We start from the raw sequence: 13,348 nt of genomic DNA, 5'->3' as shown, positions 1-13,348 counted from the left end.
TTGCATCACATTTGTCGCTTTAGTTACACTTTTGGAAATGATGGTGAGCATCCCAAATTGCCTTACAAGTGCCACTTTCTTCTCCAGATGTTACTGTTTTACAAGTCAGATCATCTAGAATATGTTCCGTTCCAGAGTTTTAAGACCGTAGTGTTTCTCCATCTCCCCTCAGGCACCTTATATCAGTTTTTTTTCCTAGATTTTTAAGTGTTAAAGTGAAGTATTTAAAAAATAAGGAAATAAAGAGCATCTCCCTTTGAAGGAACATTTTATGAGTCCTGTTCCTTAGATGATCTGTATAGGGTACATACATTTAAATTCATTTAATGAAGCTCTGTCTTCTCCTCGGTTCAACTTTCTTGCTGTTGTTTACATAATTTTGTTAGGTGTCCAAAAGTAAACTGCACTAGTTTGTCTGCTACAGAATAAGTGATTCTTCTGGGTCTCTGCTGTGCATAGAAAAGAAGTGGACCGACGTTTGCTGATGAGCTGGCGGCCAGGATCAAAGGGGATGGCGGGAGCCGAATGGGACAGGAACAGACAAGTGAGCCACGGAGATGTGGTAATGGGTGGTCGGTGAAGTGTAGGGCCCTCTGCTGCTCTGCTGGCTTCGCTGAGGGAAGATTTTCCTTTTATGGTGGGGGGAGGGAGGACGGAGTCTTGCTCTGTTGCCCTCGCTAGAGTGCTTTGGCGTCATTATAGCTCACTGCAACCTCAAACGCCTGAGCTCAAGCAGTCCTCCTGCCTCAGCCTCCCGGAGTGCTGGGATTACAGGTGTGAGCCACAGTGCCTGGCCCAAAGTTGAATATCTTGCTCGTAGCTTACGAGTCGTGAGGATGGCAGACGTGTGAAGAATCAGTATATATATACCAGGCGTGGGCTACGTATTGTTAAAACTGTGAAATGTTCTTCAAGTTTTATCCTCAGGGGATGCAAAACCTCAGAAGGCATTGAAAGAGAAGAAGGAAAGGAGAACTCCTTCAGACGGTAGGTATTTTCCCTCAATTCTGCTATTTTAGGAACCTTTTGACTCGGGAATGTTGCTTACCTAATTTATAAAGTATTGCTTTAAATGCTGATGAATAGGGTCTGTCTCCATTTACTTTTTTAAAGCATCTAAAAGCATGTTATGAGGTGTTGGGAGGAGGAGTGGGTGTGGGGTGAAAGTGCCTGTAAAGATTTGAATTATTTGATTTTATAGTGATCATTTCTAAAATTCTCTAGACGTATAGAAACTAGGGCTTTCTAGCACTTGTTTTCAGTAAAGAATATGTTGGGCCCTTTTGTATTAAATAGCGATGTCAGTATATTCCACTCATCACTGCGCCCGTCTGCTGCTCAGTGTGCCCTTCCTTCCCCAGATTTCTTGGGGTGATGGGTCTTGAATGTGGCGATTGCGTCACATCCTTGCTTCAGAATAAGTCAGTCTGGCTGAGGGGAGATTGCCTAGAGAATTTGCTCTCTGCTCCGGACTTCGACAGACTCGGGAATGCAGAGAGCCTTTCGAGGGCTTCAGTGGACTCTTGAGTGAGGTTTTGTTTGAAATTCGTCACCCTGCCTCACATACTCTTTGTTAAATATGGTTAGATAAAGTCCATGCCCGCTGTGGAGCCATAGAGGCTAAGCTGGGAATTTGGCTTCCAAACCCATCTTTAACGCTCCCTGCAAAACATTTCCGTTTGCTAGATGAGGAAGATAACTTATTTGAACCCCCCAAGCTGACCGACGAAGACTTTTCACCATTTGGCTCTAGAGGTGGCCTGTTCAGTGGAGGCAAGGGACTTTTTGATGATGAGGATGAGGAGGTAAGTCAGTGGTACCCAGCCGTGCTCCTTGTAGCTATGTCATGGTCCACAAGGAAGAAATGCACTTTGTTCCTTTAGCGGGGGAAATGGCTTCTCTTTTGGAAGTTGCTTCTGTTTTCATATTTTGGGACATTTTGAATTAAGATCACAGAATGAGAAACACTGTATCCTGATGTGCTTTGTTAGGTGAGGAGAGGATGTGAGAGTGTGAATAGTGAATAATTTACTTGACGAGGTGATCGTTTCTTGTTTTATCTGTTGTCTTCTATCTTTGTATTTAATTCCTAGACAAAGGGTCTAATTTTGCTATACTCTTTACTTTACAACTGATTTTCTGGCAGAACAGTAGATATGTAGCTTTAAATTTTATAGTTTACTTTTCCTTAGAAATCCTTAAACACACCTACATTTTCTCCTGCTTTGAATTCTGTGTCATGGACCTTATTACCACCAGAGTGACCTCTTCACGGAAGCCCCCCAGGATCGTCAAGCTCGCTCCCCTGTTCACGAAGGTAAGCTGGGATTGAGGCTGCCTCTGCTTCTTGGTGTGAAGAGTTCCAGAATTCTTTTTTTTTTTTTGAGACAGAATCTCACTCTGTTGCTCGGGCTAGAGTGAGTGCCGTGGCGTCATCCTAGCTCACAGCAACCTCACACTCCTGGCCTCAAGTGATCCTTCTGCCTCAGCCTCCCGAGTAGCTGGGACTACAGGCATGCGCCACCATGCCCGGCTAATTTTTTCTATATATTTTTAGTTGTCCGATTAATTTCTTTGTATTTTTAGTAGAGACGGGGTCTCGCTCTTGCCCAGGCTGGTTTCGAACTCCTGAGCTCAAGCAATCCACCCGCCTCGGCCTTCCAGAGTGCTAGGATTATAGGCGTGAGCCACGGCGCCTGGCCTTACTAATGTGTTTTGTGAATGAACTGAAACTAAAAGTTCTTGGTGCATGGTATTGTTTTTTTCTGTAAAGACAGGAGGTCTACACTGGCTCATGGCTGTGGCTGTTCTGTCTCTCCACCCACAGGGGACGCTGATGTGTTTGGTACTACCTCAGCTCCATCACGGAAGGAACCTCAGAAGCCTGAGCAGCCCCCTCCAGGGAAAAGCCCATACCCCCCACCTCCCACTGGCCTCTTTGATGATGATGATGACGACGACGACTTTTTTGCAACATCCTGCAGCAAACCTAAGACAAGTACCTGTTCCAGCCTCTGTTTCTGGGAATTTAGGTGGAAAAAGAATGTTTGACCTAAAAAGGACATAAGCTCCCCTAGTTGTGTCTCCTGTAGTACCGGAATCCCTCCTTGAGCAGTCCTGTTACTGAGTTGTCTTGTCTGTACTTAAATAGTTACAGTGCCTCGGAGGTCTCTATTTTATGAACCAATCTTTTCTGCTCTGGAAACTAATTATTAAGATTATCTTGCTTACAGAGAGCTGAAATCTTTTCGCCTATAATTTTTGCTCAGAATTTCTAGTTCTGACTTTTGGAATTGCAGAGAAAGGTTTAATCATACTTTCATACTTAGCAGCCCTAAGTAAATTTTATGAGCAGAATGTCACATGCTAGATATCTAGTTCCCATTTTCTCTTCTCTGCCAAAAAGCTCAGGTGCCCTTGACCTTTCCTTGTATGACAGGGTTTTCAGCCCCTACTTGGGAACTCTCCTTTCTTCTCCCCTCAAATTTAAGTCCGTATGTCCCTGAAGTCATTCCTCTAAATCATTTGTTCCTTAACGTGCAGATCAGCCTCCCAGGGGCTCTTGTCAAAGTGAAGATTCTGATTCAGTGGGTCTAGGGTGGGGCCTGAGAGTCTACCTTACTAACAAGGTCCCTGGGGGGCAGAAATTGCTGGTTTGTGGATCACACTCGGGATAGCAGGACTTAGATTCATTGGGCGCTTTTCCGGAAAAGTAGATCACCAAGGTGCACACAGTTTTCAGCAACTTGCCAAAGGGAAGGATGCCGTAAGGAATAGGTGGAACCAGAATGCATTTGGAAGCAGGCTGTCTGGATTTACTCTCCTTTTCCAGTGTTAGGTGTAGCGAGTAAGGATGGAAGCAGAAATGTGAGGGAAGATAATAGCCTAGTTATTCTAGAAAGAGTACAAACAGATGCATAGGGCACGCAGGTCTAGGCTGGCTAAAATGCCGGTGAATGGAGGTAGTATTGCCTCTCAGTGGATATCTTTCAGAACTGATTTGGAATCACAAATAAGTTGATGCTGCTTTTTTTGACAACTGCTGATGTCTCAGGACATTCATGAATCAGTGTCCTCGTTTCAGTGACACATGCCTCATTTGGTACAGCAGTGCTTGTGGCAAATGCTGGAAACCACCCAAATATTCCTTAGTAGGGTAAGCTGTGGTCCTTCCATTCAGTGGAATTTTATGAAGCTGTTAAAAAGAATGGGTCTGTGCATGTCGATTTGGAAAGATTTCCTAGGTGCATTAAGTGGAAGATGAGAATGGTAAGACACATTGTTCAAATTGTCTTACAGTATAGCCTTATTCGTGAATGTCTAAAGTTAGTTCATTAGTATGTCCTTCGGGGGAGTTAGAAGCATGTATACTAAACTGTTCCCTGTGTCTGTCTTGTTTGCGTGGGCTGGTGGAGTTAGGGGGGGATTTCAGAATTTCCTTTTATCTGCTTCTGTATAGTTTGATTTTTAAAAAATAGGTGAGCCTCACTTCTCAGATCCCTAGAATGGTTGACTTAGTGGCCCTCCTAAATAAATGGTCTTTCTTCCTTTGAAGCCAGTCCAAGCTATGCTAAGCGTAGGATGCTGCTGCTTGGACAAGGGTGTCAGCCAGATGGTTAACTTGTCTGTCCTGTGTTTCAATTTAGCTGCTGTTGTACTCTTTGAAAAATTCTAAGGGAAAAACATAGTTCCACTTACTGTTTCTTTATTACTGACCAAGAAATAACATACCTTTTCTATTTATTCTTTAGGAGGGAAGAATTTTTAATCTGTGAATTTCGTGGTAGGATTTTCGACCTTAGTGTAATTTTATGCCATGGTGTCTTTTTAAAGGCAAAGTCCAATCCACTGCTAATATCTTTGATGATGAGGAAGGAGATCTGTTCAAAGAAAAAGCAGGGGCATTACCAGAAGCCACTGTGAGTCAGACAGATGAGAATAAAGCAAGAGCAGAAACAAAGGTGAGCAGGCGGGACGACCGGACTGAGGAGTGTTGATTGGGGCGTCTTACTAATTCTTCTGGATCCCAGAGGGCAGTATTGTTCTGTTTCACATTTATATTGAAGAATTTAAAGCAGAAAGTGGAAAGGGTACAGTGAATACCCAAATAACTGCCACCCAGATTCAGGAATCTGGCACCAGGGACCTCCTTTTATAGGAGGAGGTTATGTAACTTAAAAGATTATATAACCAAAATCTCATTATTAACAGTTACGAGATTAACAGTAATTCTGTAGTAGAATCTAATATCCAGTCCATATTCAAATTGCTTCTGTTTGTCCCAAAATGTCATTGTAAAATCACACTCAACAAATATAATACTGATTTAAAATTATCTCATATATAGTCCATACTCTAATTTCCACTTTTGTCCCAAAAATGTCCTTGATAGCAGTCCCCAATTTTTTTTGGCACCAGGGACTTCCTTTAATGGAGGACAATTTTTCCACGGAGCGCAGGTGGGGAATGGTTTTGGGGTGATTCAGGCACATTGCACTTATTGTGCACTTTATTTCTATTATTATTACATTGTAATATATAATGAAATAATTATACAACTCACTGCAATGCAGAATCTAATGCTGCCGCTGATCTGACAGGAAGCAGAGCTCAGGCAGTGATGTGAGCGATGGGGAGCGGCGATCAATACAGATGAAGCTTTGCAGTTGCCCCTCCCCTCCTGCTGTGTGGCCTGGTTCCTAACAGGCCACGGACCCGTACTGGTCAGTGGCCCAGGGCTTGGGCACTGCAGCTTTATAGCTTTTTTTTTTTTTTTAAAAGAAACCCAGGATCCAGACAATGTGTCTGCGTTGCATTTGGTTGTCCTTTCTCTTTGGTCTCCTTTTAAAAATGTAAAGCAACACCTCCCACATTCCGTTCCCCCCCACGACCAGCAGGTTGTCTTGTAGAATGTGTCACGTGGTGAATTTACTTGATTATTTTCCTGTGATTAGATTCAGGTTAAGCACTTTGGGCAAGAATACAGGCAGGCCAGGTCGTGCACCTCCCATTGCATCACCTCCCGAGACATGTCAGGTCCGTGGTCTGCCCCCTGGTGGTGGGGTTTTGTCACCAGTTAAAATGGTGTCTGCCACTGGAAAGGTACCCTGTTCTCTTCTGTCATCAATAAGTTCATCTCTTAACGGGCATGGTGGTACGTGCCTGTAGTCCCAGCTATTCAGGAGACTGAGACAGGAGGCTTGCCTGAGTCCAGGCGGGAGCTGTGATGGCACCACCACACTCCAGCCTGAGTGACAGAGCAAGACCGTCTCCAGAAAAAAACAAAGTTAATCTCTAAAGTGATACTTTGACACTTCGTGAATATCTGCTCTCTACCAGCCTTTCAGTCAGTGGCTTTAACATCCATTGATAATCTTTTCCTGAATCAGTTATCCTGTTTGTGGGTACAAAAGAATGTTTTTCTAATTCTGTATTTCTTCTACATGTAATTAGCTGGCATTCTTATGAATAGAAGAGCTTTTTCTCTTCCCTCCCCCCATTTTTAGTGTTGCTGGATTTTACAATGCATGATGATCCATTACCATTGTTACTGTCTTTTAATGCTCAGACTGACCTACATTTGCATTTGGCCAGTGGCTGTGTGCCCAGCGTCTTTAAGCCCTTCTGGCTGCCGGCCCTCATGCTGGCCCATGGAGCTGATCCCTCCTCTCTCTAAAACACGTCTCATCGTGTCATGTCCTTGCTGTGAAGGCCCGACTTTCCCCTGCCAAACACCGACGGCCCAGTGTTCAGAACTGGTAGGCTCCCGGGGCAGCCTGCTGTGCCACACTGTCTCTGTCTGTGTGTCTTCTGTGCGCCGTGTGGCGCAGGCAGGGCGTCTCGCTCTCTGATACGCCGGACGTACCCTCTGCTTTCTTTTGCTCTTCTCTCCTCACACGATTCCCTTGGCCTGGAGCCTCCTTGCTCATATCATACCCCCGTGTCCCAGACTTGTCTGTCCTGAGACACGTACCTCTTTTTTCTTCTTCTTTTTTTATTGTTTTTTTTTTTATTTTGTTTTTTTGTGAGACATGTACTTTCTCAAGGAACCGTTTTTGGCCCCTATCATGGCAGGGACTCAGTAAAGAAAATAAGTGAATGATTGAGTAAACCCTCATTTCCAGGTATCATATTTAAATGTTAATCCTTAATTTTTCTTTTTTCCCCCCCTCATCAAAGGTTACCCTACATTCCAGCAAAAATCTCAAGCTTCCATCTGAAACAAAGACTCAAAAAGGTTTATTTTCAGATGAAGAGGATTCTGAGGTATGAAATTCTTTTTCTTAGTTGTGATGATTAGTCAATGGATATGACATTAGAAACTATTTCCGAATCATATTTTTCTCAGTAGAGGTGTAAGACTTTTTGTTAAGTACTTCAGTTCTTTGAAAATAATCTCTCGAGAACATACAGTTTTTAGAAAGCAGTATGTATAGAATACTTTTCACCTTTGGGTTTGGATCCATTGCATCTCCTGGGAGGAGAATACTCTCTCTGAGATTCTCAAATTTTAGGCTGGTTATTAGTGTACGGTGTAGTGAGGCTCTTGGACCATAATGGAAATCACCACGCTGCTTCCTTTTTTGACAGCCTCGCTAACAGATGGTAGGCTCAGTGCCATAGCAGATATAACCTGGCACAGCCTTTTGTCTCATGACCACGAAGAGGCCGTGGGTGGCCCTGGTCCACAGACTGCCTCGGTCCCTCCAGGCCTGTCCGTACCAGCTCTCAGAAATTTCACAACTTTTTCTGACTCTCAGGCTTAGGTCCTTTTAGGGCTAATTTTAAGTTAGCCTTTTAGGGGATTGGAGATCTGTATGAGAATGTGATGACAAGTAGTTAAGTCCGCTTCACAGAAAAATATGTGGACATGGCAGAAATTTACATGTAATTTCAAAAAACTGTAGACTCTAAGGTTAGGCTCTTAGGCTTGTGCTTTGTGCTCTAGCCAGGGTGAACATGTAGCTCTTTGGAAGCAGAGAGATTGCCCTGGATGTAAATAATGCCTTAGAGGCTGGTATTTGATTGAAGGCTAGTATACAAAAGATGGCAGTTAATGGGGCTGCCCTGTCTCGTCCTCATGCTCCCCGAGCGCCACCTGCACACCTGCACCTTGGGGTCTGTGCGCTGGTTTGTGCCACCCTGCGGAATGTTCTTCCCAGAATCTGGGTGGCTGGCTGGCCTCCTCTTCCGGTTTTCTGTGAGGCTACCCTGATGACTGATACATGACAGCAAGTCTGGCAGCTCACACCACACTGCGCTCTTTGTCCCCTCCTCCATTTCATTGTTCTCCACAGCACATGTCGCCAGGGACAGTGTGTGTTTGCTTGTTCATTGTCTTTGCCCCCAACTAGAGTAAGCTCCACGAGGGCAGTGTGTTTCAGTTCCTGCTTGTATCCCCAGCATCCTGTCCCTGATACCAGTGCTTGGCACGAGGTAAGACATCTAGTAATTGTTGACTATATGAAGAACCAAAGGCGAGGAATTTGAGTGATTTATGAGGTGTTCTGATTGTTTATTGCTGTGGAACAAATTACTCCAAAACTTAGTGGTTTAAAACACCAATGGTTTTATTGTCTCTTACAGTTCTAGAAGTTGATTTGGACTCAGCTAGACCATTGTCACTGAGGGTCTCTTTTGTCCGGAGGTGGCTGGGCTGAGAATTAGCTCACTCCTGCAGCTGGGACCCCTGGGGCATCCCCCTGTGGCCCTGTGTGGCCTCCCAGCATGCAGCCTCAGGGAAGCTGGGCCTCTCATGTGGAGGCTTAGGGCTGCAAAGGGGACACCTGAGAGAGAGCTGGGTGGAGGTGGTATGGCCTCTTGTCCCAGCTTTGAAAGTCAGAGGTGTTTGTTTTGTGTTTTGTTGGTGGGCAGTCACAAAGGCCTGCCCAGGTTCAAGGGGAGTGGCCAGAGACTCCAGTGCTTGATGGTAGGAATGTAAATGAATTTGCAGCCTTATTTCAACACCCCCCCCCCCCGAAAAGGATTTGCGCCACATGCATCGTTATACAGTGAATGTTTTTGTTGGATGTTGTCGGAATTCTTGGACAAGGAGAAGTAAAACAAGGCAGTCTGGGAGATAACGCTTTGGCCAGAAGGAATGATTCGTCACTCCTGCCTGTGTATCTCAAGTATGGAGCTGAAGCTTGCCCTGTGAAGTCATTTTGGGGGACATGTTTGAGGCAAAGGAAATGTCTTTTCTTCCACTACCAAGAAAGGTATTAGTTAAGGGTCCAATATTGTGATGTTGAAATTTGTTTTTATTCTTTGCTTTGGTTCACTTTTGTTTTCTTAAAGCAACAGAGCCCTTTCTTTTGCCAATGTGTAAAGTGCAGGGGAGCATGGGAAGCCTGAGCTCCGCTGTGGCTTCTTCTACCTAAGCAAACCCGCGGGACTCAGTGGAGCACAGGTGAAATCCGCTTGCTGAGAAGAGAGCTCACCTAGTGAGCTCATTAGGTCTGTATTTGAGGATTCCGTGATTTTTTAAAAGATTGTCCGGAGAGGTCTTAGAATATGTTCTTGTCCTATTTGTGTGGCTCCTATGTATTGAAGTTTCTCTTCCCAAGAGAATAGTTGTCCTGTTTAATGTTTCTAATTCATGCAGCTCAATTTGTAGATCTTTCTTTGCAATATAGGCTAATATTTTATAGCAGTTTGAAAATTTCCTCAGAATCTAGCAGATCTTTTCCTGGTTTGCGGCATCTAACTATAGTTCAAGAAGAACAGCAAACATTTTAAAATAAAACTTTAATTTATATTTATTTAAAAGATAATAGCATGATCTTAGGAGAGAGGGGTGTTACTAAATAAAATAGTCATAGATCCAGTAATTTGGGAATCTAGCCTCCATTTCCATTATTGCCTCTGTTTAGTCTCTTTCATTCTTTAGACAGAAAAAGAAAGTCATTTTTTTTAGCATGATAGGTCATTGAGAAACTTCATCCTACCTTATGTCATTCAGGTGGGAGTATGGCAGCCTCTGGGCTCCATGAGATCACCTGGATCCTGTGGCTGTCTTCCTCCTCACAGGCAGGCATCTGTGCTGCACAAACCCGGGACAGACTCTGAGGCCCATCTCTTTAAGGACTCTTATCGGAGCACCTTCCCCGTAACAATGGAAACCTAGACACATGGCAGCCTTTATGTCCTAGTCTTTAGTGTTGTATATTGACCTGATACTGTATTTATTTATTTATTTGTCATTTTGGTTTGTTTTTTTGAAATAGGGCGTCATCATAGCTCACTGCAGCTTGAAACTCCCGGGCTCAAGGGATCCTCCAGCTTCAGCCGCCCAAGTAGCTGGAACTACAAATGGCATGCTGCCATGTCCGGCTAATTTTCCTATTTTTCGTAGATGTGGGGTCTTGCTATGTTGTCCAGGCTGGTCTTGAAATTCTGGCCTCCAGCAATCCTCCTGCCTTGGCCTCCCAAAGTGGCGGGATTACAGTCATGAGCCACTGTGCCTGGCCTATACTGACCTGATATTTTCAAAACTGATACATCCTGTTAACCAGTAACTTTAATCTTGTTTCGACAGGATTTGTTTTCTTCTCAAAATGCGAGTAAGTTAAAAGGTGCATCTCTGCCACCTAGCAAACTCCCCACATCGGTCTCCCTGTTTGATGATGAAGATGAAGAGGTAAACACTGTTATTGCAGCACGAGATAATTAACTTTTAGATTTGTACAAAACTGTCGTTGATGTAACTTTTGACTACCCAAAAACTTAACTGCAGCCTACTGTTGGCCAGAAACCTTTCCAATAACATGAACAGTTGATTAACACACAGACTGGTATCTACATCTGTTTTATGCATTTCTGATATGCCTAGCTTTTCCTTAATATTTTCCATATTTCTAGGCTACTCAATTTGTCTGCATGTTTTTTTCAAAGTGTTTGCAAATGTCCAAAAAATTTCCCAATGTATTTATTGAAAAAAATGCACATGTAAGTGGACCTGTACAGTTTAAACCTCTGGTGTTCAAGGGTCAACTGTACTTTTAAGAGGGTGGGTCTTTGTTATACCCAGTGATCTACGAGAATGTCTTGGATGAAGTTAGGGTGGAGAGGAAAAGGCAGCCATGTGCTGCCTGGCCTTTCTTTCCCATCCTGGAAAGAGCAAAGTGGGAGAGAAATAAGAGGGTAGACGAACCAGACCTTAACCCGTGAGCCGTGTGCACAGTGGCTGAGCTCATAGGCCTCAGGGTCAGACCCCAGCTGCACTATTTGCAAACCAGGGACCTTGGGCAGGAAGGTTAACCTTTCTTAATCTTCTGTGGCTTAACAGTAAATAGAGTCATTATGACAGCCATAACAAATACCTAATGTGAAGCCCTTGGCACAACACCTGGCACATTGGTAAGTGCATGGTGAATGTGAGCTCTTGTCGTTAGTTCCCCGTAGGACACCAGCTCATTATTCTCCTGGCCTCTCCTACCTTGCCATACTCCCCTTAAAGGTTCCCTTCGTTGATCTTTACATTCCAAGGCTGTTCATCTGCTGTGGGTGTTGTTAAGAGTAGACACTCTTCTTTCCATCCTAACTCAGGTTCAGGCCCTCTGATGGCTTTGTTCCTATTACCTTAACAAAAGCACCTTCGTAGATACTTTTGCAGTGCTTGACTGCACAAGACTTTACACATGAGTCGGTCTTTATTATGCCAGCAATTTTATTTAGTAAACTATTCCTTCACTTTGTATCACGTCTTTAAAATTAATTAGAATCACAAATCATTCCTTCCTCCATCCCAGGTGTGTGCCTTTCTTAGCTGTGAACCGAGTGGAGAGAGCCCCCTAGTTCTCTCCTTTCATCTGTTGCTGCGGTTTCTAATTCATGGAGAGGGAGGTGTGGGTTGCCGGCTGCTGTGCCTGCTGCAGACTGTAGGCCCCTGTGACAAGCAGGGAGGTGCTGTCTGCCCACAGGAGGGCTGGGTGGGGCCCAGTTCCCCCTTGTACTTCTGTGACCTTGTCCACACGTGTCCTCCCTCTCACTGACTCCCAGTTGCTGTGCCTTCGAATTCTCTTAATCTCTTTCCCATCTGCGGGTGGAGAACGCAGTGAGAAAAAGCTGTAGGATGGGGTTTGCTAGCATTTTGGCTCCCCCCCCAACAAAGGTGTTATATTCTGTACCTGACTGGAGACTTACTCCCTAACAGTTTGACATGGGAGAATGTCTTACATTTTCTGTTTTTGTATGTGAAGTTTTCATACCTTTCTGCCATTTGTTTTGCTAGGATAATCTTTTTGGGAGTACGACTGCTAAGACACAGACATCATCTCTACAAACTCAGAGTCAAAAGAAAGCAAAACCCTCTGAGCTCTCCAAAAAGAAAACATCTGCCTTGTTGTTCAGCAGTGATGAGGAGGTGGGTTAAGTTTTCTGCTGAAGAAGAGGAGGAGATTATTTGCTGGGAGTTAAGAGTTGTAGCCATCCTAAACACTTTCTTTTTCTACCTGTTTTGCATCTAGTGTTGTTCAGTCACCGAAGATGGTGTTCACAAGATTGTTTTTTTCTTTTTTGTTCTGTTTATCTATGTAAGATAGTTCTTTCTTAAAGATATTTAGTGTTATGTATTAATGTAAAGATAAAACTTTTCAAAATAGTTGGGAATAAGTATGGCTCCTAAACTGTAGCATATGCTAATTGAAATGAGTTAGGCCACGTGGGGGAGAAAAGATTTCTCACCCATTGCTAGGTTCATGGCTGCGGGCCATGAGCAGGTGACAGAGTAACAAGAGAAAAGCATACAAGTTTATTTAAGATAAGTTTTATGTAACACAGGAGCCTCTAGAAGTGAAGACTCAGAGAAATCAGAAAACTTGTGCTATATTTTCGTCTGATGGGGAAGTGGATAGTTATGGAGAAGCATGATTAGACAAAAGGATGTGACCTAATGGTAATAAACTGGGGCAGTTTAGCAAAGCCCGTGTGTTCAGCTTATTCTTTGCACCTCTTTGTCTTTAGAAATAAGGACATTCCTTTCCTCTGGGTATAGGCAGGGTACCTCTGGATTTTAGATCTTGTACCCTGCTCCAGAGAGGAAGGTCAGAGAATTCTTGTATGGTCCGCTTCAGAGGAGAAGGGCAAGGGGAAGATCAGAGACCTCTCTACTTCTGTTTCCACAAATGCCAAGGTGTCGTATTTTGGGGTAGCATGTCCTGTACCCCATCAACCATGCAGTACCTTGTTAAATGACTGTTTCATTAATTTAGAGCTATAGCTAGACGTGGCAGCAGTATCCTGTGCAAGTGAAACTCTTTTTTTGTAGGAGTCTTAATATTTCCATTTGTGATCTGGATACATATTAACAAAATCAGTAGTGAATATGATTAGGCTGCTATCTAAATCA

General features: G+C 43.8%; 1 protein-coding gene across 1 annotated transcript in view; it reads left to right on the top strand.

Annotated features, from left to right (window-relative positions):
• Positions 1–13,348, top strand: part of LOC105821645 (WASH complex subunit FAM21-like) — a 69,673-nt gene that overhangs the window by 33,916 nt on the left and 22,409 nt on the right. Inside the window, exons 8-16 of the mRNA XM_012658397.1 lie at positions 460–544; positions 916–987; positions 1,687–1,805; positions 2,260–2,350; positions 2,828–2,998; positions 4,834–4,961; positions 7,180–7,266; positions 10,538–10,639; positions 12,233–12,364. Coding sequence (XP_012513851.1) covers positions 460–544; positions 916–987; positions 1,687–1,805; positions 2,260–2,350; positions 2,828–2,998; positions 4,834–4,961; positions 7,180–7,266; positions 10,538–10,639; positions 12,233–12,364 — 987 coding nt within the window. The remainder of the gene's footprint in view (positions 1–459; positions 545–915; positions 988–1,686; positions 1,806–2,259; positions 2,351–2,827; positions 2,999–4,833; positions 4,962–7,179; positions 7,267–10,537; positions 10,640–12,232; positions 12,365–13,348) is intronic.

Source organism: Propithecus coquereli, unplaced genomic scaffold (genome assembly GCF_000956105.1).
Source record: "Propithecus coquereli isolate 6110/MARCELLA unplaced genomic scaffold, Pcoq_1.0 Scaffold585, whole genome shotgun sequence".
Lineage (NCBI taxonomy): Eukaryota > Metazoa > Chordata > Mammalia > Primates > Indriidae > Propithecus > Propithecus coquereli.
The sequence above is the reverse complement of the archived record's forward strand: the minus strand, read 5'-3'. Positions and strand labels throughout refer to the sequence as shown.